Below are 25,585 nucleotides of genomic sequence, written 5' to 3'. Positions count from 1 at the left end.
GAGTAGCAGGTTATGTTACTGCTTACATGAAAGAGAAAGAGTATGAGTATATAGGAAGTGGTTATGGTTCATTTCAAGGTAAGACTACACAGATTAAAAGAAAGTCAATATGATATTCAATCTAGTTTTCTCAAACATTCATATCCAACTAATTTGCATTGGCATATGTGATGCTCTTGGGTATTTTTTTACTGCAAGTGTTTAGGAGGCAGTCCGAGTGGCAAGGTGTGGCAGGAGGATCAGGCACACCTGAATCCACTCTGTCTGATTGCCTTCTGTTTCCAATTTAAGATGGCTGAAGCTCAGCAGATCTCTCGGTCCTCACAGCCAGCAGGGTTTGTTTTTGGTTTGTCTTTGGTTTGTCTTTTGGGTTCTGTTTTGTTTTCCACACACTCACCTTCACGCATGCACTCACTACACTACTGATACTACTGAAATACATTTTTATGTTACACGTTTTATCCTATTTTATAGTAATATTTAATATGGGTTAAATAAATTGGTTTTAATTTAATCCTTAACTATGCGTTGTCTCCCTTCTTTTGTCATGGACTTTTAATGTGTGTCATCCCTCTCTCTCTCTCTCTCTCTCTCTCTCTCTCTCTCTCTCTCTCTCTTACCGTACTTTCATGACTGTATCTGCAATCTGTCAATAAAGGCTAAAACAGGGGTGTTCATCATTTAAGCCAAGGACCCCTTAACGGAAAGAGAGATGAAGCAGGGACCCCCTACTACATATATTGTATAAAATGAAGTTGCATATTGAACTGGGCCTACAATAACGTGTAGGACAGCCTAAAGCCTTTATACATACATTTTGTTGCATAGAATACTAAGCTATTCAAATAGCCTAATAATTGTTGGTATGATTTTATAAATCATGTTTTAATGTTAAACATACATGTGGCATAGTGAACCCTTAGGATTAACTGTATCTGTGGATGGCCTTTAGTGACTACCTTACCTATAGTCCAGTAAGCAGTGGGGATTTATATTTGCTAATAATATGTTGGATTCATGTTAAGACTTTTTCATTTTTGAAAAAAAAACAAAAAAAATGAACAATAGTTTGGAGACCCCCCCCCCCCGCCCCCTGCATTGACTCTGAGGACAAACAGGGTTTAAGCTATTTGTCACATTGTGGGTACACACTCTGATATGTGTGGACCACCCATCTGGGCACAAAAATTTGGTCAAGGTAAAAAAAAAAAAAAACAGACAGAAGGGCTAAGACTTTACTTTGAGGTCAAAGTTAGAATTATGACTGGGTTCATTTTTGGGTTTGGGAGGTATGTAGCAGTTATTGTTAACATTACCGTAAGACTAGGATAAGTCAGTAATATGTAAAAAAGTACAGTACACATTACATTAGTACACATTTTTGTGTGTGTGCTGTTTGGAGGAGGGAGCAAAATGAAGGCAGATTGAGAGAGAGGGAGAGGTTTGGAGGAAGAAAAATAAATAGAAAACACAATGAGGCGAAAGGGGGTCAGCCTAGAAAAAAAAGAATCTGGTAGATGGAAGGAGGGAGAATAAATAAGCGATAAAGTGTGGAAAATAGGGAAAGGGCTGCTGATGTGCTTCTTAAGCAGGTCATTGGATGCAGTGTGCCTTGGGAGAGCTTGTTTAAGCATGGCTAACAGATTTTCTCAGTCCCTGCTGGAGCCGTTCCCTTAAAGCTCCGGTCCAGAAAGGCACTGTCACATCAGGACACATGACAAGGAAATGGAGCACACAGCCATTAAACAACTTTCTGAGCTATCGTCTATCACAGGAGGCAAGGAAAACTCCATTACCCATGGATGCCGTTTAGCTATTCAAACAAGACAGGGCTAAATACATCAATACTTTTGTCTATCATGTCTGCCTGGGGCTCCTGTCTCTCATGTGGGGTGTAAAGCCTAGTTTATAGCATACTAGCAAACACTGTCTCTTGATCCTGCTCATCCTCTTATTCAGCACTGAAGGGCACAGAGCGCTGTAATCCACCGCCACCACTCCCTGGCAGAGTTCATGGTCGACACCAAAGCCCTGTTATTCAGACAAACCCCCCACTGCAAGGGATAGCACCGCCTCATACTTCACATAGAGGCATACAGGCTGCACTTCACAGTCTCACACACAAACACAAGCTTTGTAGTTTTTCAAACTATTCTTCTCACTTGCAAAAAGACACACATAACTCAAAGAGCTACGCATAGGTGTGTGGGTGTTAATGGCTTTAGGGCTTCATATTTCCCAATTCACGTTGAAGCGGAGTTGATAGTGCCATGTGTCACATGCTGACTTCAATCCGCTCTCCATGCTATATCGCCTCCCTAATGACAGTAATTGCACTGAGGAAGCCCCCGGTCATGTTCAATTACCCATTCCCATCCAAGCACATGGGTCTAATCTTGCAGTGTAATGTATGATACAGATGGCTCTTGAAGGCAGACATATTCATCACCGCCTCATCTTTGGTACAACGTCTGAAATCCAGCATGAGAAGCATGTCACATTTGAATGGGCTGAGAATTGGCATTGAGTTTATATTATCTGATAATATCTGAAAACTCATGTTTGCAAATGTAAAATGGATAAGTAAAGGAAAAACCTCTTCCTGGCTCTGAGTGGCTCTTATTCTTGCCACACAATACAGACACACAGTAAATTAAACACTCACCCGAGAGGTTTCTCCAGGCGACTGGCAGGTGAGCCCACAATCTCTCCCAGTGTACAGTAGATCTGTCCCAGGAAGTCCTGCCATGTGGGGGGGGGGGAGCATAAAGTGGGATGGAGAGAGACGGATGGGGGCGTTCAGGTGGATCACGGGGGGTAACAAGGAGAGTCAGTGAGGGGTTAAGCATCGTTATAAGCATTGTACGGTTATGAATTAGGACATCTGAGGCAGACACGTACGTTTAAGTCGGTAGGCTTCCAGGGTGGAGAAGGAGGAAAGGTAGAGAGAAAGAGAGAAAGACCAGGCAGCAGCAGTGACACAACAGAGCATATCATGGAACAGAAGGCACACGACTCAAATACCAGACTGTCATCAACCAAGTGCAAGAAAGAAGAGCAAAAGTGGATATGTGAAAGAGCAGATAGGCAGAATGGGAACAGCAGAGGATAAAGAGTTACAGAGGAAGAGAAAAGGAAAGTGAAAGAGCACAAGACATGGAAAGCAACGAAGGCAGAGAGAGTTTCATACAAAGAACAGGTTGTTTCCAGACCATGCAGCACAAAAACACAACAATAAAAGCATCAGTAACAGAAGCATAATTAATGATGAACAATGTTGGTAGTATGCAAACCAAGTGCTGCAAATATATTCTTTATGTGTCTGTATAGAATGAGTAGGAGTTTATTTATCAAAGCTTTCATCATAAATGATGACACCAACATAAATTCACCTCACTGAGTTGTTGAATGCATGTTCTAGAATAAAGTGCTGTCCTTTTTAGACACTATAAATATGTATAAATGTATATTGTTTTAAAGGACTGTGTGCTATCTTGGAATTGAAAATATAAATTGCAAACAACACTACAGATCACACAGGGAAATGTGTCGAAAAGCTTTGATAATGATCTGCAATACTTCATATCTCATTTTATGAAGTAATGAGAGTATACCAGATGTAAAAGAAAATTATCTTAGCTCTGGAGGAATAAAATACCTCATTTACAAACCGAAGCAGGTGGAAAGAAGGTAAAGAAATACAAATATGTTGGCAGATGAAGCGTAATTCACTCATTATTCCAAAAATATATTTGAGCATTTAAATGCCACTAACTTTGGTTTGCATAAAACCTATATATATGGGACATGCACTAATAACAATTCAAAATAATTTCAGGATAAAATATAAAGTAGAACTCCTGAACCTTAAAAAAAACAAAAAAAAAACTTACATGCTTTGCCAGATCTGGACTTTTAGAATCAATGTCATACCTGAAATCACAAAGAGACAACAAATCACAGAGGCAAAGATGTGAGCAGACCATCATAAGACTTTACACATTACTAATGACTCTAATAACAGAATACTGGCTGCATCGTTGACATGTTCTGCCTGTCAATCACACACCTGGGTCATTGAGGGAGCAAAAGGGAACGACCAACGAAAAAAATTAAGGGAAGTCGTTCTATAGTTTATGAATGTAATTTCCGTAGTATGCCTGGGGGATCATATTGAAACAATCTAACAATGCAGAGAAAATTTCCAGCATTTGCCAGTCAAACTTAATGTAAAAGTAATTAAACCTCAGTATGCCCTGGCTCCCACCTCTGTGATAAAAGAAAGATGTAAATGAGTAACACTAATTGTGATGGGATGCACTCCCTCCTTTCCTGTTCCAGAGTCGAATAATGATAGCATGCCAAATGAATTCATTAAGTGTCTAAAAATCCTTAGAGACCTGCAGCTCAGTCCTAGATACATCACTGAAGTCCACTGGGGACTTCATGCTTGAAGGGAGGAAAAAAACAAAGACACATTTTTGGAAGCATATCTGTTCTCCTTGAGGAGAGGGGAGAGTGGAAAAAAATTATCCTGACTCTGTTCAGGGAGATCTCAAAATGAAACCGCACCTTCCTGACCCTCTCACTAGTCTGGCCTTTTCTAAAGGAGGAAGTCAGCTATATGTGAAAGAGGGGAGGAAAGGGGTCTTAGGGAGTTTTATGGGACTTGGTTTCAGACATTTGCTTTGCTTGTCAGCAGAGAGATTGAGGATACAAATTTATATAAAATATTTATCATCCTTATACCAATCTCCGTTCAACGAATGACTACTGAGACACTGCACCAATGAATAATTCCTCAGGAGAGAGCCGAGCTGGTGACAAGGGAGCGACGAGAGAAGATGAGAGACAGGAAAGCGGGAGAGGGGATGAAGAGATAAATGGGGGAAGAGGGAGAGTGAATGACGGAGAAGATGCTAAGCTTGTGGTGGAAACAAAAGAAAGAATTTGGAAGAATGGGTTAGAAGAGGTCAGCACATCTAAAACACACACCCCTCAGTGCATGTCCTAAGAGAACTGGATCAAACAGAATAACTCACACGTCAAAGCGCAGGGTCTGCTTCTCCTCAAAGAAGTAGTCCAGGATGTACTTCCTGACAAAGTCTGGGTTTAGCGTGTTGTCTATCACCTCTGTTCTCCCAAACTAGAACAGAACCAGAAAAGAAGGGGGAAAAAAAGGACAGAAGAGGAAGAAGTGAGCTCAGACCTTTGAGACGGCACATCATGCTGTCACTCAAAAACTAAATCTACTGCTCTAGTACCTCACCCCACCCCCATTATCTTCCCCCGGCAACAGTGTGAATTCCCCGCTTCGGATAAGCTCAGATTTGATTAACAGTCAGTGATCGCACAGTTTCAGCTCTTCTTCGTCACCTCTTCTCATTGTGCTGAGGATGAGCAAGCCTGAGGAAAACATTTCATGAAGTCCAATTACACTCATTTAATTAATACCACATACGCGCCACTGTCGCTCTCACAGCCACTTCAAAACAAGGGGCGGGGGGGCGTGGGTGACAAGACAAATGCTGTTTTTCCACTGCATTGAACAGCTTGACTCGAGCCTGTTGTTTTTTTTTGGTACCACCTTGGTCGAAGTTCCAAGCGAGCTGAGCCGATACTAGAAGGTGGAGTTAAAACACTGCAGACCACCGATTGGTCAAAGAAAATCGTCACTAGCACGACAAGGGACATCCTGCACATACTCGCGATTTTTAAATAGCCAATCTACCATCAACAGTGCAATTTCGCCCCCGATTTAAAAAAAAATGGCAGCCCGCAAAACTACGGCACACACTACAGTGTACAATTGATGAAGTGCAGACGTTCCTCTGTTTGGTTGCCTATGAAAGGGAAAGGATTGAGTGAGTGACAAGCGAGTGTCGCGTTGAATATGATGGAACGGCAGTTTCACAGGTGTCGCTATGGCGATCAGCTGAGAATCCTGTGCCTACACTGAAGGGGGTAATATCGGCAGTGGAAAACAAAAAGAGAAAAGCACTGGTACCAAAAAAGTGAGTTGAGGAGAGCCGTACCATGCAGTGGAAACACATGCATAAGGCAGTGAAAATAGTGACTTTCACATTTTGTCTTTACACAGGGTCACAAATGTCACAAATGATGGGAAGATGGCAAACTATCTCCTATTCCCTGGTGTTAAAAAGAAAATGGGAACCTGCCAGCACAGACACAGATTATTTTTTACAGAGCAAGACCTTCTGATGAGGTGATGTGATGATAAACAAATCAAGAGACACAGAAAGTGTTTCACCCTCCGCACACACACATTGATTGCATTCAACATTAATAATTTAAAGTCAGAGAACTGATGTAGAGCTGCATAAATAAAATATCCCCAGTAGAAAGTGTAAGCATAAACTGACACAGTGAATTAATAATATCAGCGTTAGGGCTTAATGAGAAGATGAAACTCAAGGTGGGACTTAACAGGTGATCTACACAGAATAATGTTCTTACGTACTTTTAACGGATGGACGCCTGTGCTAATGCAAAGACAGGCAAGCTGGATTGTGTGTAACATATGACAGTTTGGGAGAGTGGGTTTGCTGAAGTGTAACCTGCCATCAGACATAAAAGTGTGTCTCTAAGCCTATGAAAGTTTAACTGCTGTGTGGCAGCATCTCCTCTCACTCTTCCTCTTCATCCATGTCAGAAAGTGTGAGTATTCCCTTCCAGCAGATGCAAAGGAGGCGAAATCTCCACGGAGCGAACAGCAGCCTATTTCAATGAAAGGAGCTGAATGTGGCAGCAGGGGGGCAATAGCATATTCAATTTGGTCTCAGGCCAAACCTAACAGAAGAAGAAGACTCAGCACCAGAGCAAAGAACAGCTACCCGAGTAAATAACATCTCCCACATATTATTCCTAGTCCTATTCCTAGTCCTATTCCTAGTCGACCTGTAAAGCCAGAGTTGCAAAAGCACTACAATTAACTGCCAAAAAAAGAACTCTGCTACAGAGATATATGGGTGCTGGCAGTGTGTACGTCTTCCCCTCAAATAACCCTAACTAGGCTAATTGTAAGCTACAATGTCAGAAAATTCATCTTGGTAGAAAGATTAATGTCTCAGAGATTTACTAAAAGTGGAAAGGCCAGCTTTGCTTGCATTTAGGGAGGTTATATAGTGTCAGCTGCTCAGTTAAGTGAAAGAGGAAAATCTGTCATGCACTAGGGGCAATTACAGATGAGGAAGTTAAAGATTAAGACTTTAAAGTAATGTGGTAACAGAATGATGGGCTGCAGATACAGTTTTATATATTCAACTATGAATGCTGACAGAAATTAGTCAACGAGGGTACAAGTCTCAAGAGTAGCTGATGGAGCAGTCCTCCTGGAATCAGCCGATGGGGGAGTTTGTCCCACAGAAGAGTAATTGGATTACAGACGGTTGGTGGCAGAGTGAAAGCTCCTCCGACCAACCATATTTACTCTGGGGAGAACCAAAAACTCATTGAATGACAGAGGGGCAAAAGAGGCGCTTAGCTTTATCAATACTGCACAGGTTGACTTTACTGCTCACAAAGCCAGCTCTCATCTGCACTAAAAAATAAAACTGAATATCGTATTGGAAAAGACGTTCAGGGCTGCACCCACAGTTTGTAAGCTTGAGGCGGGGCAGTGTAGCAAGAGGTGACAGGTGTAGGAGGTTCTTCCCGCCTGAACACTGCGCTTGATGCTTGTTTACATTTGCATGTTAATCAGTAAAACTACTCTCTGGCTTTACTAAAAGAATATCACTCTGTTGCCGCTACCAGCAACAAGGTTTGCTTTACTGTGAGCCAAGGCCAGCTGACCACTCTTGAAAGACACATGAGCAAAAATTAGGCATACAGTTCAAGTAATACAGTGGCACGCATAAGTTTATGAACCCATGCTAAAGTTGACTAAAAAGAGGAATAAAAAAATCATCTTTTGAAAATTGATCTTAATGCCTTAATTAAAAAAATGAGGAAAAATCCAATCTTTAAGGACACCAATTTTCTTTGTGAATGAATAATGTATCGTAAATAAATAAATGTTCTTCCTTAAAATACAGGGGGCATAAGTAAGTACACCCCTATGTTAAATTCCCATAGAGGCAGGCAGATTTTTATTTTTAAAGGCCAGTTATTTCATGGATCCAGGATACTATGCATCCTGATCAGTGATGCCGGGTAACGCGTTACTTGTAGCGTGTTACTCTAATCCACTTTTTTCAGTAACGAGTAATCTAACGCGTTACTATTTCCAAATTAGTAATCTGATTAAAGTTATCCAACTTATCCAAGTCACTGTGCGTTACTATTTTTGTAATTTTCCTTCTTCCTTCTTCTTGCGTCTCAGGGAGTGAAGTCACGTATGCGACGACAAGTCACGTTTTCAACATGAGGACAGGTCACGTTTTCAGCATGTGGACAGTTAACGTGTACGCAGCTACACAAATGTAAACAACAATGGAGGGAGGAGAGAGATGCGCGTTTTCTAGCTGGAAATACAGTCACTATTTTGAGTTTGTGTCAGCTAAAGATGGCAATATTAAGGTTTGTTGTACACTCTGTGCTGGTGGCGACAAAGTGCTATCTAGCTACAAAAATACTACGTCAAATTTGAAGAAACATTTGGAGTCGCAGCACCGCACAGTCAAACTTACAGAGTCCCACCAGGTGGTGCAAAGCAGAGAGAAGAAGGTCCCCCACCACCCAAACAACAAAAGCTGGACTTCGGTGCAAAACCAGTAAGTGGGGGAGAGTTGAAGAAGTTGGTCGGGCAGTATGTTGTAGAGGAAATGCTGCCCTTAAACATGGTTGACTCGCCTTCGTTTCGTGCCATAATAAACAAGATCCCTACTACTGTCAATGCCGAGTTGCCTCACAGAACAGCTTTGTCACGGTTGTCATTTTTATGTTGAGGCGGCAGGTGTTGTCAGCAGCTACTGAATGTAACTAATAAAGTAACTTGTAATCTAACTTAGTTACTTTTAAAATCAAGTAATCTGTAAAGTAACTAAATTACTTTTAAAATCAAGTAATCTGTAAAGTAACTAAGTTACTTTTTCAAAGTAACTGTGGCAACACTGATCCTGATAAAGTACCCTTGGCCTTTGGAATTAAAATAGCCCCACATCATCACATACCCTTCACCATACCTAGAGATTGGCATGGGGTACTTTCCATAAAATCATCTCTCAATGCAAATCAAACCAGCTATTAGGCTAACTGAAATAAAACCATGCCAATCTCTAGGTATGGTGAACCAATCCATCATTCATCTTAACGGTCTCTGCTGGGAAATGTATTATGCAGTCAGGTTAGTAGAAATGACACATAACACACACAAGACGGGATAACACAGACAATAAACCACCATACAGACGACCCCAAATAGGTTGAAACTAAAATGGTTACTAGGACAACAATTCTCAAGAGGAGTTACAAAGTGTAAATGTTAGCAACACTGTCTTGTGAACCCAGATACACTTTCTGTGTGTGTAGTTGTACTTTAATCTTTGTGCAGATCAGCTGTTTGAGTTTTAAACGATAACAGGAATAGATGCTAATGTTTTTAAGCACTGGTGGCATGGGCCACCCTGCTCCTAAATTAGGTGGCCAAAGCATTGCAATGCAAAAACATTTTGGTGGTCTAAATGTAAATCTTTTTGCCCCCCCCCCCCCCCCCCTTCCCTTTCATGCCTTTTGCTTTTTACACTGCAAGCTGTTCAATAAGCCCAGGTTCATGTGACTGTACAAAGCTTACAGGGCTATTCAACTATACTGTACAGAAGGCTGATCTGAGTAAAGTTTAGAAAGAATGAAGAATGCAGACATCATCTGCATGGTCCGATGACGTCATTCTCGTGCATATTAAGTAGCCATGTGTAGGTGGCGCTGGTTAAGAGAAAGGGGCTGGTTTGTCTCCGTTACCTGTTACCTGTGAATAGCCAGGCTAGCTAGGATAATCATCTCCTGGCTGTAGCTTCATATTTACCTTACAGTGTGTGTGTGTGTGTGTGTGTGTGTGTGTGTGTGTGTGTGTGTGTGTGTAGCTTGCCTAGAAGTGTCTGTCATCTATGTTAAAAATTCATGTTATCAACCTGCACTGTCTCACAGCAACCTGTTTTAATCCGTTCTTCTTTTTTAAGAGCCCACCAACACGAACACATTATAACTGGAAGCTTTGTATCTTGTTTCCCACTCTTTAATCTGTTGTGTCACATCATTGTGCACCAGCGTGAAACCAAGGCCTCTGTGGAGTCAATGAACACAGCACTCAGAGTGTGAAAGCAAAAGCTAAATATTTCTGACTTGGCTGCAGCTTTTAGCTTTTGTAGAAAGTGTTTCATTTTCGAAAAAAATGGTTGGGCTGCCTTAGAACAAAAGAATATCAGCGTGAAAAAGGAATCTTGAATTCACAAGTATTCCCCTTTGAGATGTAATTTATTTTATTTTTTTCTGTATGTCCATCCATTGAGATTACATGGTCAAATATTAATCCCAAAGGGATCCTTCGTCTTGCTGCAATCTGTGCCCTCCTCTTCTTTATTGGCCTCTCTGGTCTAATTAAGGCCCAGTGGCCAACTGCCAGGGGAGACTCTGACGCATAGGCAAATCTTTATTGATACAAGTAGCTGCCACCTTAATCAGCCAATCAGTCATAGCTAACACAGTGCTGACTAGCGTACAGATATTCGCAGGGTCAATCAATTGCAAATGATTGGCACTCACAGCATTTACCTTGAGGGAGAGGAGGGGAGAAAGGGGAGGGGGGGTTGTAAATAGAGAGTGGGCTGTCATGGAGAGGAGACAGGCTGATTGAGTTGTGTTGACAGAGGGGACTTTGAGCTCTTACCTCTCTCCACTGTTTGGACTCGACGCCCTGCGTGTACAACACCACCACTGAGAAGACAGGAGGTGGAGGCGAAGGGGGGAAAGAGAGAGCAGAGGAATACACTGTCACTAAACAATCTCAATCAAGCATCCCGCTACGTTGAATGGTGTTTGTTTTGTTCCTTCTTTGCTGACATTCATCATTAATTATCCTGCCACGCCCTGACAGCATAATGAAGTGCCAAGCTTGATGATGCTGCGCTGCATGAAATTCTGGCTATAATGTCCACATGCAAAGAACAAAGCTCTAAAGCAAGATTGAAGGCTACTGGAGCACAATTTTAAGACGTGGAATCCAAACACAATTTCTTAACACTAGGATTCTCCTCATTCCTATTTGATTTTGCGACTTCAAATGAAGCTGAGGCTGGTGAACGTGACCTGTCATATATCCCAGGGTTCATCTTCAGGCGAATACAAAACAGGGTGAGTGTGATATCTTTCCAGTAGCTTATTTACACAAAGGGCTTGAATCTCCTCCCTATTATGATAAATGTCTCCTCTATTCTCTATCCTTCAGGGAGTAAGAAAATGCCTTTATGGCGGTTCCCCATGTGTCTCACAAAAAGATACCCATTCAAATTCAAAGGCTGGCGTTTCTACCGTGCATGCATTAAGGTACTTTCTGTAGCTCTCAGTGAGGAAAAGTTGTCACATTACTGTGCAAATGATATGCAGTTATTGAAGGAACACTTTGAAATAGCACAGTAAACTGAATCAAAGTTAAGCTTAGCAAAAGTAAAAAGTAAAGCTTCGCAAAACGAGGGGTGTCAATGAACCGTATTCTGAGCAAGGAAAAGCTAAGCTGCAATTAGCATCGTGAAAAGCTGAGAACTCACATGGGTCAGATTTGGAGAAAGTGTCTCGGTCCAGGAGATCCCTGTAAGAGAAGGAAACAGTCACGCATTAAAATTAGGGTTAAGTCTAATTAATTTCACTGAATTGTAAGACTGCTGTGTAACAGTTGGGAAGTTCCATACTATTTTGAACATGTATGTAAATGTTTTCTCTGATAATTAAAAAATCCCATATGCAAAGAGCTACAAGATAATTGCAAGGTAATTCAAAACCACACTTAACTTCACATAAGCGAAGTGAGCCGTACAATAAGCACATTCAGTGAAAGGACACAGAGGCACAGGTTCCAGTGAAAACATGAGCACCACTTTTTAAAATAGTTTGCCACTTCAAAGCATTCAGTGTTTGCATTCCTTCGCCACAGCTGCACAATCCTCTACATTTACTCTAATTAGAGGAAATAAAAAAAAAAATAGTAATAAGAAAAACATAAAAGACAGACAATCACGGCATACATTCATCAGATTTATTTCATTCCAGTAAGTGTAGTAGTTCAGCAGAAAAAAACAGAAATGTTAAAACTGTCCATCTGAAAGAATTCCAAAATGTGCACTTCTTCCTTAGCCGATGGCTCTATTTAACATGTGGACTAGTTTTTTTTTTTAAATGTTGCTAAAAAAATAAAAGAACAAACAAACCAAAATCACTGAAAAAACTCTTTTGTGAAGGTAACTTAACATATATACTGTATGGCATAGATGCACAGAACAGAAGTGCAAATACACTTGCTGCTGCAGCCTAATAGAATCCACTGTTGGATTTTGAATGTTGATTTAGTTACTTTGTTTCTTATTGATTTAGTTTTTATATGCTATATGGACCGCCCCCTTGTGTACAGCAAAGGATGGAAGACAGTTCAACAACACCAGGCTATGCAGAAATTCTGTCCTAGTGGTCCCAGAAACAACAGAAATACAATGAGGAAAATGACACACATTCAGAAATGACTCTCAGAATTATCATATACAACCTATCATTTGAGACATTATGTCCAATACAAATTACAAAAGTCTTAAAGAGTCAAATCAGTAAATTGTTTTTGTGCCATTTATGTGTGTGGGGAGTCACCCTACTCAACCAGAGAAGGAATTAGAGCTGCAACGATTATTCGATTAACTGATCAACAAAAAATCAATTGGCAACTATCATGATAATGAATTCATCATTTAAGTCATTTTTTTCAAACATTTTGTGGACGCAGTTTCTCTAATGTGAGGATTTTATGCATTTCTTTGTCTTGCAGGATAGTAAACTGGATATATTTGTATTTTGGACTGTTTCTCAGGCAAAGCTAATAATTTGAAGACATCACTTTCGGCTGATTTTACTGACAAATGAATCTGGGCTTTCTTGGAGTTCTCCTAATATGTCCATGATAACACAGAGGAAAGTGTGATGTAATCAGCTCCATTACTAAGCTTAGTAGTACTGCAGAGTGAAAGTGTTTTTGCCCTGGTGACTCTGGCCTCAGGGCAGAAAGCAAGGAGCCACAGCACTGGGTACATATGAGAATTTATTTCACTGTTCAAAGCAACATGGAACTACCAATACATCAAACAGGTCCATCAGTATGCACCCATGAGCATTCAAAGCTCATGTAGTATCCATGGGAGCGTCCTGCAATCGAGTGCCCCATGTGTTTATAATGTTATGAGTATCAGTCGGATCCAGCAGTATGGGTACGCAAGTCACACTCATTCAGATTAGCTCCCATTCAATTTGAACCACAATCAAAGAAAACTGCTGCTGCTATTGCATGTCAGGATACCTAACAGCATTTCCCACATCTTAAATCCTCTAAACCCTAAAATAAAGTAGATCCTTTCTGACACTGATCATCATCCAACACCTTTTCAAGCAGCCAGACACTCTGACTGGCATTGACTCATTCAAGATAAGAGCCGCAATCAGCATTTATATTATTCATTCAATCTTCATTTTTAGCCTCTTCCAGACCGGATTTTGTGTGTTTTTTGGGAGACAGAGGGAAGTTTCTATGACATCTTGAGTCATTCCCTTGTATTTCCCTAGTATTTCCTTCCATCACCGAACACGATCTAACAAAGCAGATTTTACTTTTGAAATATAAAAAAGTCCTTCTATAAATCACTTAATAACATTTCAGATGAGATATAATTTTCAGATGGTTTCAATCGCTCTCAGATAAATATGTCTTGCTTCTGCTTACTGATTGGGAGCAGTGTCAATAAATAACTTGCATGCAGTTCAGAAAAATCCTTATACCTTGAGGGGACAGCAGGATTTCAATGAATATAGATGAGATTTCAGGACTGATTCCAAGCAACAGGGCATCATTCATGTACACGTAATTATGCATTCTTTGACACAAACTCTTCTGTCACAGGAATACGTGGGGGAATAATAGATGCAACTTCGTTGGGTATTAGCCTTGGGCTGACCTGACAAGAGTTGGAACATTTTCAGCGTAATTATCATTGGAGATAACAACTAAGTCATCCATGACTAACTGCCTCTTTGTATCCACCTGTAACCGTCTGACATCCATTCATCCATTACCCTTCAACAATTAGCTTGTCCATCACCTCATCCCATCTCTCAGTGCAGAAAAGAACGTGCAACATGGAAAAAGGATAGCGGGAAAACATGACATCCTATTTCCGGTTTACACAATATACTGAGGAAAACAAGCATTCATTAGAGTTGCTGAACGTCACTTTGCTCTTGCAGAAAATTATTAGAAAGAAATTATTAGTATACAGAATTATATACAAATGCAAATTAATCCACCATCTTACTGTGCACATGGCCAGAGAACACACAACGGTGCCGCAGGATGGGTATTAACATCTCAGATAATCTGTCTTTCACTGAAGTAACGCTGCCTATTTCAAACTTCTCACTACGAATCTCAATGGGATATGAGAAGATCATTATCCTGAAAGCTGATGTAGAACAAGTTTGTTGAGGAAGATAAAGTTCATTGAAAGTAGGACAAAAGTAATTAGAACGAGCTACTTTTCATCCACACTACATTTCATCTATCAGCCTTCTTTCATACTGTAGCACTTTTATGATCCCTATGACCATCTCACCTGAAACACGTGAATGAAAAAGGCAAACATCACTTTTCCTTTTCCTCAATCTCACCACCTTCATTAACACTGAGTGCAACCATCTCCTCCAGTCACTCTAGTCATCTCCTCCATTTAATATGTGAACACATGTGAAAGCAAGAGTCTGAAGTGCATTATTAGATGTTGAACAAACAAAAGAAGAAGAAATTATATTTAATTTCACTTTCATTTTAATAACTTTCTTTTTCTGTCTAATCATCCCTAACAAAGTAATGTGTTTATTCATCAGTGAATTAAGCTCGCAGTTATGGGTTATGCACACTTTAATTAAGAAGTAAGGCAGTACCAGGAACATTTACAAACAGTGAATTAGCATCACCCAACCAACACATGTACTCCAAATCTGCAAACTCTCTCTGGCTGTATAAATGTGTCAAAAATGTATTTTGTTTGGCTAAAATATTGAGAAACGTTTCCACTACAGGCCAAGAGTAAAGGAGACTTGACCTCTAAAACATGGCTTGCTGCTGAACTTTAATTTTAAAGAATATATTAGTAGCACACGCTCCCCTTCGGTCAGTTCCCTGGAGATATTTTAGCAGCTCCTTGGTCCACGTGGCTGATTAAACTGCAGCAGTCCCTTAAATCTCCTCCACTTCTTAGAGTTGTCAAAATCATAATTGGCACCTTGGAGAAATAGCATCTAATTCAGTGGAAAGTGGTTTAAAATAGTCTTGAATCTGGCTGGCAAATTTTGGTATAAGCTGCCGCCTCATTGGTTCTTAAAAGGACGCGACAAATGCAAGCTTGAAAGTCAAGTCTCAGACCGGGTTAGAGGAAGAAAAGCCTCTATATTACATTAGAGACAATGGGAGATGGCTGGGGGGAGAAAAAGAAGGATGGTTTGCATTTTCAAGCCTACTCTGTCACTTCACTTTCACTGCTGCCCTATGGCTTGTTCTTTTATGACTGAGGACAGACATTTGCTTTCCACTCACACACCACGGGGTCAGTAGGTCTTCTTTTTGCCTAATGTGCCCTAAAGCAGCTTCTCGGGGGTCACAGGGTCAAAGAACCAAACAGGGGAGATATATGCTGCTGCAGAGGTAATCTGACCCCAAACTGGAGGAATCCCATTTATTTAGACTAACATATTCAGTTTTCCTTGAGGGTGTTTTTGTAATTCCTCAAAAAGAATATCTACAATGTATTATGTGCAAAAGATCATCAGATACAGGCGTTAAGGAGCACTACTGCTGAAATTAAAACAAACAAATCAAAACAATAACATGATAAAATCGTATGCACTCTTGCATTTCATTATTGGAAATGATCTCTGCCTGCATTGCATAACTGAATCCCCTGAATAGTGACAGATGATGATACACAGTAACGTTGCTTTTGTCTGGATTTCAAAAACTCCCCTCCATTTCATTCAACGGTCAATCTGGTCCCTTTATTAGTGACAGACCCATCTGCTGACCTTCACTGCGATGGCACCACGTCTTCCTCCTCCATCTGTTTAATTATTCAGTTTCTGTTCAACCTGGGATCTCTCCAGGTCGACAATACCTGCAGCAGAGCACTCCCTGGGCAGCCGTCTCGCGAGCAGTGATAGAATCTCAGTCATAAAACTGCTAGTATAATAAATGAGAATGCGTGTACGCCGTGACTCCCTGTTTCGGAGTGGCTTTTGGTGTGTGACTTATGTCCGACCAGGGAATAATATCACCGCTAATTGCACAGTGTGACAGTTCGGGATTGGTGCAGAGAAAGGTCTTTTTTTTTGCACGGAGCTGAGGGAAATGCACACACTGATACTCTATGGCTGCTATAACCCTGGCAGAGCACTTTGCACTTAGCTTACTGTGAATTCATGCCAATTTCCCTTCATCTCTACGCTCCATCTAAGAAAAAAAGCTGCAAATATCTTTGCAGGCACACACTAACCATATACCTCACAGACTGGCGACATAAACCACGTTAAATTGTACACTAGGAACCCAATAAGGCAGAGTAAGGCATGTCTAAGCTCATACATATTTTGGCTTTGAAATGACATTTACTGATCATTAAATGGAGATAGAGAAAGGAAGCTCTGCGTGGATTCAGTCAAGTGTGGAGTGGAGCGAGCAGGGTCAATGTGTTCATGATAATAAAGCATACACAGAAACTCTCTCAGAGGATAACACTAACTGATGTTAGTGAGGGATGAGATAGCTGCGAGCATACCATATAGGTTGGAAACAAAGAAATGCAGCTTGCTGTCTAACTGGTGGAAGACTTATATAGAGCTTTGATAGGTGAAAGCAGCACACAGCAGGTCAGTGTTTCCCCTATAATTGTACAGGTCTTGTAGGCTGCAAGGCCAACGGAACCCCCGCCAGGCCAAATGCCAAAAATAACACCAAGTATCCATTGTGTTTCCCCTATATTCGTTCTGCAGCGACGCACCACAGTAAGTCCATGACCGAGGCAACTGTGTGTGGTTACTTCACATATGTAACAGCAGGACAGTCAAGTGTATTATCTAAACTTCTAAAGTCAGTTGAATATAAAGTGAAGCGAATATAATGTTCCTAGTAGCCTAACGGTTACAAACAGGCTCAGTAATGAATGACACGCTATCATGCTGATGGATTTGGCGTTTTTTTGTGTTTTTAGCTGAGCTGGATCAGAGAATATTTGGTTAAAACAGATCTGTGATGCTGTTTTACCCTCATTGTTCTCTGTGAAGTTTGCTGGAAGCGATGTAATGTAGCGTTTTATGTGTAGTGAGCACTGCGCCAGACTCTGTTTAAAAAATAGACTTTTAAATGCTACGTTGCTTGTAAGGAAGAAATGGCGAAAACAGGCGAACTAGCTTTAAAAGTGACATATTTTCTTTTTAAATAATTGCAGTGCGTCGTGAATTCATGCCGATGTGAAGAGAGATTGATGTGGATTTTGAAAAGTAACTGATAAATATTTAAAGAAACTTTAAAGTGTTAAAACCCATTAACCCATCCGCAAGGCTAAAGCAGTCCGCCTAGGGGAAACCGTAATAAGTGTTAATTGACGACCATCAACTAGCATTGTTAAGTAAGTATTCAGAGGTATGACCACACACCTATTTACTCAAACACGCACACTAATTCACCTGAAATGTAAACACTGGGCTGGGAAATAAATGTCCTATGCAGTTTCGCAATAGATAGCCTGATAATCAGACTGAATTGCCATTTTATCTGACTTAACGACATGGAACATAGGAGTATGTATGGTTTTTTACATTGGTCAAAGATTTTAGAGTTATAATTTCTGTAAGTTGACTTACAACAACTTGTATAGAACAGTATTATGTGTGTGTGGAGAAACAAAAATAATTCCATCCTAACTAGGAGAAACAGCAGTCACTGAGGACAACACAAGACCTATTTCAATCATCTAAACAAATCAGAGAGGTGGGTGGCAATTCAGAGGTCTGGAACCAGGTTACAACAGATCTGTCAGAAAGTTACTCCTATTAGCCTTGAGATAAACCAACCTAGCCTCACATCGCAAGACCAAATGGCAAATGCAAATTAGTCTAGAACCTTTAATTTCAGTTCATTTTAATAGGGGCATTATCATCGTGTTATCAACGTGTTATCAACGTGACGTAGCGCTGAGCGACCAGAGACCACGGCTGCCCATGTAGATGGCCAATCACAGCACATAATTGCGGGATTTGGCACAAAGCGGGTGGGAAAAAAATAACGCCTAACAGAGAAATGTAAACTACTACAGCCTGCAGAGATGAGCTGGTATATTATGAGTTGGTGTATTAAACGTTTGCCAAATCCTGTCGGAAGTACAATAAACTTCTCAAGAAAAGCACAGTTGATAGCTCTCCTTTTAGTGAAAATATATCGTCCACTTCGTTCAATACCAACGCTACAGCAGAAAATTCTACATCAGCTACAGCCATCTTGGTTGTTTTTTAAAATGCCTCAACAACGCTCCTTTAATTTCAGTTTTGTAGCTTGTGGTTAAGTTTATCTTGTACAATTCACACATTTTGACTGATAATCCATTTCCCTACAGTAAAAATGAATTGTATTTGTACTTATCAATTGTTTTAGCCACATACACAGCTTTGTGGCAAAAGCGTGCGCACACACACACACACACACACACACACACACACACAGGTGAAATCTTGACAGAGCAACCTGTCGCATTTTGTACAAACCCACCACCAGCTCGCACATTTCCCAGGCAAGCTGTGATGTTAGGTCAAATATCCCTTTACACAGAAATCCACTAACATACTCTGCTGACCCTTGAGGTTCTCTGAAAATAGTGACAAAAGCAACTTGATACTTCTGAGCCAAGAGGGACTGCTTTGATTTCTTATTGCTGCACCACCCTCTTGACTTTTCCTGTCATTCCAATCAACACTTTCAGATGACAGGCAACATGCAGAGTGTTAGAAACCACTGGCAGGCCACCACAACTGAATCCATGGGATCCCCCTCTGCTGTCCTATATCCCAAATGATAATATATTAATAACACTGACACCACCACAAGCCAAGTGTCTAGGTTCAAAACTCATTTTCACTGTGTCGGGGGTTCATGCATAATCATCTGCTTCATCGACCTGTGAGACTTGTCTGCTGCAATCTTAACATCCCCAAATTGGAATAAAAAAATCTGCCTCCTCTTGGCACCCTCATGTCTCTTAGCCTCAATCCCCAAAACAGATGTGACACATCACTCTCTCTCACACACACACAGACACACACACACTGACACACACAGACACACACACACAAGCCATCCTGCAAGATAAAAGCTGCAAGCTTGCCCCAGGTCAGTCTTAACCCAGAATACGATATGAAAAGAGCGGCACTGTAAAAACTTGAAATTTCTGTCTTACTCAAAGAGATGCTTTATTAATATTTTATGCTCTTGCACAATGCAAACTAGTTCAATTCAAACTTGCTTTCTGCCAGAGAAAAACAAAAGGATGTTTCAACAAGAAAAAACAGGTCATAGAGATTGATTAAATGGGTAACCAAGAATGAATGAGATCAACAGCTACAACAGCTATTAACACAGCAACAACAGCAGAGTTACAGGCCATAACAACGCATTCGAATAAACGAAAAGGTTTTCACACAGCTTGAATCCCAATTGCTCTGCTCAGGCAATTGTTTTTGACAGATTGAGCAGCGAAGCCACACATCCTAATCACCCTGATGATTTCATTAGGCTTCCACCCTCTGCTGCAATGATTGCCTGAGGAAGATTTCAGATCAAGAAGCATGCCACATTTTAAGGTTGACCCCTGGGAACAGAAATCAGTGGCCTTGCGCACCAGGGGTCCTCTCCTGCAAGCATTTGTCACCGGATGGTGGCAGTCATGTGACCTCTTGTGTTTCAGCAGGTAATGAATCCCTCAGGAGAAGAGTGGCCTGGTTGAGTTAGATCCCCCCAGCGGAGTGTATTGATTGGATGCAGTGCTACTCTCACCAATCTATCACACCAAATGAATGGTTAAAGTGAGCACCAAAGAAACAGCAGTGAACCAAAGGAGATGGACAAGGTGCGTTGACTTTATCCTAGTCTGACTCAACAGGGATAAAGCCTGACATCCGGCGTGATGTCCTTCCCCTCTTGCTATCTCTGCTATCAGGGCTTAGCACCCCCCAGGATGGTTGTGACTAGTTTAAAGGAATACAAACAAGCCAGAGAATTTTCCCTTCTATCCCAGAATAGATGGGTGGTGTAGCCAGACCCTACCTCAGCGCTGACACAGCGCTGTGGAGATAGGTCTGGCATTGCAAGACTATCTTCATCCTAATGCAATAGGCAATGGAGGCAGATAAAGTCTGATGTTTAAGCTTTCAGATGGGAGGCTGAGCGCAGTGGAAGAGAGGGTGGCTTTGTCAGCCAATTTCACTTTTAACAGCATACCTGTGGCCTGTTTTGACACGATGCAAAGGACCAATACATCTTTATAATATGCCCTCTGTTGACATGTTTTTAAGTGGGCGGGAAATAAAAATTCAAGCTACATCCTTGTGCTTGGCAGTTTTGTTGGACTATCTCATGTACTCACGATGATACAGTATTGAAATCTGCGCTTTGCATCAAATCATTCTGTTAGTTTTTCCCTATTCAATCTGCTCTGGATGGTAACTTTCTAACAAATGAGATGCCAAAAACGATTCTATCAGGAGTAAGAAATTCTCTTTCCCTCGCTCTGTTCTGATAAGGGTTGTAAACCTTTGTCAAGCTTATCATCTCTGGTCCCTCATTCTGGTCACAGAGGCGCATACATTAAACAGAGCATTTACAAATCATTACTAGCATCCTGTCCATGGACCAGTACTGGGATAAACCAAAGAGAAACAGAAAAAATCTATTCATTAAATGAAGATCCATGTGTCAAGCCTGTGGGGGCTTTGTGATTTCTGTCTGCGTGCACATTTTTTCTGACATTTATTACCAAAAGTGTGCTTCACATTGGAACTGCAGAGCTGGAGCCCCAGTTTCCCTTAAGTCATTGTACATGGGAACTCTGAGACAGTCTGGTAAGCTGAGATATAGAAAGGGCACAGCACCCCAGCACGTTTCACATTTACTACTTTGCTCATAAAGATGTAGCAAACCGCATAGTCAACTTATAAAATATTCATAAGAGCTGCTTCAATATTAACAAATAAACACACTCATTACTGCCACGTAAGAGGTGGGATCAAGCCTGTAAAAGCACCAGGGGACCACTGGCCCTAAACCACTGAACTGTATTCGCTGGCATGGGTTCGGTAAGGCAGATGTAGGACTGGAGGACCCTTGAGTTTGAAGAGCCATCTTATTGCTGAGTTGAAGTGTAGCCCTTGCAGCTAAGAAGCAGATGCTCTAGGCTCGGCTCACTGGCTGACCTGTGAGCAAAACCAATCAGAGCCATAGACGGGAAACAATGTGCTATCATAGCGATATGCACTTGTTTTGATAAGGGGTTGTCTCTTCAGTCCCTCCAGTTTGTCAGGGGGCTTGCTGTAATATTGGCAGAGGGTTATGAGAATGTCTGTAGGGCTGCACGCCGCAATTCAATTCCATGTGCGCTGCAATCTCGAAGCTTTCAGGCTCACTAAATCAATTACACAGAGTTGTGGAGCCTGTGCCTCTCACCCACGTAACATCCATTGTTTCTGTTTGCTTCTATTGGATGGACTAAATACACACTTGTATACTAATATGTGTGTACATTAATAAGTGGGAGGAATGGCTTCATGCATGGCTGTTTTATTTAATGTGTTAAACTTTTAAACTGTCCAGCGTTTGATCTTTGAAGTAATCCTCAGAACTACTGTAGCAGTTCATAAAGATGAACAAACAGGACCTGAAGTATTTGTATCTAAAGCAGACGATGTTTCAAGGCCCAATGAAAGCAGGAATTAATTTTTCTTCTCTATCAAACTGTGTCCTGGAGCAAGTCTTTGTTTGGAGAGACATTAATGACAGACAAGGGAGCTGCAGATCGACAGAGCCCGGGGGCATCAACACAGATCCCAGCTTAAAGTATGAAGGTCTGAAGAAAAAAAACATAAATGTGCACCAAGAGGGAAACAACACATGTCCAGCTGCTACTCGCAACACATGCCCCACAATGGATAAATCACACACACACATACACACACACACACACACACACACACACACACACACACACACACTTACTCTTGCCTCAGTTTTACACACAATCAAATCATTTTGGTTACATAAACACAGGATGCTACAGTCGGCCTTTGTAGGGTTTAACACTGTTCATCTTCCTGAACAGCCCCACTCTCCCCATAGATGTGCCATCCTCCCAACCTGTCAACTCTATAAAGGGTTAATACATTTCTTTTGAAATGTGACATGGAAACAGCAATGTTGGGTTTGTTGAACAATTTCAGAATTTCAAAATGGAATGCATTTTCAACATGAAAGACAGTCAATCAGTTTCCCCTACAAATAACTGACTGGCTGAATGCAGATTTCAAGAAGTCAGATGAGAGAGAGTAAATGAACACAATGACAGCCGGATGTTGGTTGATAAATGTCTCGCCTTCAGCTTAACATACATTAATATATCTGAAATCTCTATGGGATGCTTTTCAACAGCAGTGCATATGGGAACACATAAATTGCATGCATAATACTGATGCAGCATAAGCTACAAAGAGCTAAACACTCTTGATTACGCCAAAATGACGCACCACCGAGGAGACCCTGAAAACCCAAATTAACAACAATTTCCATGAGATAGGCTACATTAATTAAAACTGTCCTATATAGCCACTATATGTTGCAGCAGCACATACAGTGCCTCTACGTGCAACCAGCGCTGCCCCGCCCTATCCAGCCGAGGCACTTGCGATCTTTGTGGTATTTGGGTTTTTTGGGGGAAGGGACCAGAGATTCAGTTATCACGTTTCTGTGACAAACTAGTGTCGTTTTCGGAGACTGTAAAGCGGTTACACAGCCTCACACACGGCAAGTTGCCTCATGGGAAACCTCTCAGGCACGCCAACAAACTCAACAACTGTCGATATCTTTGTGGCAAAACACACACACAGTGCTGTAGACACATGATCACTCTGACGGAGATATTTATCTAAATAGACAGCTTTACATAAACAGTACAAACAAGCAAAAGAGTAAAAAGTTTAGGGATTGTCAGACTTACCACACGTTGTGTATTTCACTAACTATGATTAAGCGACATTCTGGACATCACTGTGTGGAATGCAAATTAGGTGCTGTTAGATATTTTTATTTACAATTTAAACGAAAAGTCTCTTAAATGCTTAAATATTTCAATGACGTATTTTATGCCGGCCTATATGGGTCTTTTCAGCAGAGCATTGATTTCTGCGTGGATTTTACCTAAATAATATTACCTTTTGTAAAGTTTTTTTTTTTATTCTTTGAAATGTTTTCTTTTCAGCACCAAAATATTCAATTGTACGTTACTTATTACAAACAGCGTCTTGTCTTCTTACAACAAAACGCTCCCATAGCGCGCGGAGCTCCCCAAACCACGCAGACACAGCAGCAGCATCAGCAGCGGAGTGTGGATTTACCTGCAGGACACGGTGATCTCCACTTTGGTGGCCGGGATGCACCCACTGATGGGGTCAAAGTCACAGACCGTCGCCGTGGCCTCCACTTTGTCCATAACGTCTCCCTCCATGTGTGCAGGAGACCCGGGCCAGCTCCCCGAGCCGCGTGAGTCCCTCTGAACCTGGAGAGCCGACGGCGGAGAGCCGACGGCGGAGAGCCGGAGCGCAGCGGATGAGCGAGCAGTAGCGGATACGGTCCAGACAAACCTCCTAAGTGCTGTCCATTGGACGGGCAACAGCATGGAAAGTTTATTGGGAGGCTGCAGCAGTGAGGCGACTGATTTAACTAAAGTGGGATCACATGCCAGGACACATCAGCGCCCACTCCGCTGTTTACCAGGCAAAGAATGAGCTCTTTTGCCAGAGCAGCGTTTGAAAAGTAAGAGCTGTGAACTCCACCCCTCCTGTCTGCATTCTCTTACATGCGGGGCTGCGACTGACAACTCGTTGCAGATTCAAGCTATCGCTTTATGGCTGGACGGATCGTTATTTGGCTCCAAATTGGTTTTAAGAGCCTCTAAAAGAAAACAAATAAGCACCGAGGGGCTAATATATTGGGTTGTGTATTTTTCTCTTGTTACTTTAGGATAGATGAACATAGGTACAATACTGTTTATGAATGATTATGATTATTAAGTGTTAAGTTTGTAAAGTGCCCTGAGATAACTTCTGTTGTGATTTGACAAAATACATAACATTGAAGTTACTAAGAGTGCAATTTTCCTTTCTTGCTGTTATGGTTTAAGAAAGCTCCAAGGGGGTTACCTGCTGCAGAATTAAAATACTGCCTCGAATTAATGACAAAATAAAATGTTCAAGATGAACCTTTAGGTCACACGCAATGGATGAATAGTTTATTAAAATTACATCAGTTCCTATAGAGCCACAAGCTCGTATTACTAATTGAGAGGCTGCTGGTGCTCTTTCAGCATCTGGACAGCTCCTCAAACTCTCGCTTAGGTCAAAGCCTGTCTCCTCGCTTATCTTGCCAGTAAAAAGTGACGATTGTTTTTCACACCTAGGCCTACTGTATATTCATCTCTGGGAGACTGTATGGAAGGCTGTGCTCCCATTTCATCGTTTTCTTTAATTTCACCAACAATCTGCTGAAATGTTGAAAAATTCAACCTGTCAAAATTGTTATTCGTAGGTAAACTGCTTTACATCAGATTATTTGTGCATTTGTGCTGTGTGTGTGTGTGTGTGTGTGGGGTTCTCCAAGCAGATCATCTTTACTGATTGCTTCTCTCTTGCAAAACGTTCTTTAAGAAATCACTCCACTGAAACAATTCACACAGTTATCAGAGGCAAATAGGCAAACAGCATATAAATCCTCTCCAAATCATTGAGTTACACAGAAAGCATACTCTACATAAGCTACAAATTGAAACGCCTACATATATGTTCTATAGTTCACATTTGAATCATACGGACACGGAAACAGGTTATCCATCACTATTCATGCATCGTGGAAGGTTGACAGTGGTAATGCACTGCGATACTTACACACCTGAGAGTGAGACTTGGGCTGATGAGGGATGTACATTTCGGACACAGCACCACCAGGGCGCAGCTTCATCATTAGTAATGGCCACTCAGTAATTTGGCCATTCTTGGTTGGTTGATTTTGAACTCCCTTCAGTGC

At 41.3% G+C, this 25,585-nt stretch overlaps 1 protein-coding gene across 2 annotated transcripts in view; it reads right to left on the bottom strand.

Annotated features, from left to right (window-relative positions):
- The window catches only part of cpne5a (copine Va), a 71,935-nt gene extending 47,574 nt beyond the window's left edge, over positions 1–24,361 (bottom strand). The window contains exons 1-7 of one of the 2 annotated variants that reach the window (XM_031286791.2): positions 23,902–24,361; positions 11,724–11,764; positions 10,847–10,893; positions 5,043–5,146; positions 3,894–3,933; positions 2,902–2,916; positions 2,666–2,742 (exon numbers count right to left, since the gene is read on the bottom strand). In XM_031286791.2, coding sequence (XP_031142651.1) covers positions 2,666–2,742; positions 2,902–2,916; positions 3,894–3,933; positions 5,043–5,146; positions 10,847–10,893; positions 11,724–11,764; positions 23,902–24,182 — 605 coding nt within the window. In that variant the 5' untranslated portion in view covers positions 24,183–24,361. The remainder of the gene's footprint in view (positions 1–2,665; positions 2,743–2,901; positions 2,917–3,893; positions 3,934–5,042; positions 5,147–10,846; positions 10,894–11,723; positions 11,765–23,901) is intronic. The other variant, XM_031286792.2, reaches the window with a different exon arrangement.
- Positions 24,362–25,585: the final 1,224 nt, after the last annotated feature.

This window comes from Sander lucioperca, chromosome 12, assembly GCF_008315115.2.
Source record: "Sander lucioperca isolate FBNREF2018 chromosome 12, SLUC_FBN_1.2, whole genome shotgun sequence".
Lineage (NCBI taxonomy): Eukaryota > Metazoa > Chordata > Actinopteri > Perciformes > Percidae > Sander > Sander lucioperca.
Note: the sequence above shows the minus strand (reverse complement) of the source record. Positions and strands in the feature narration are given on the sequence as shown.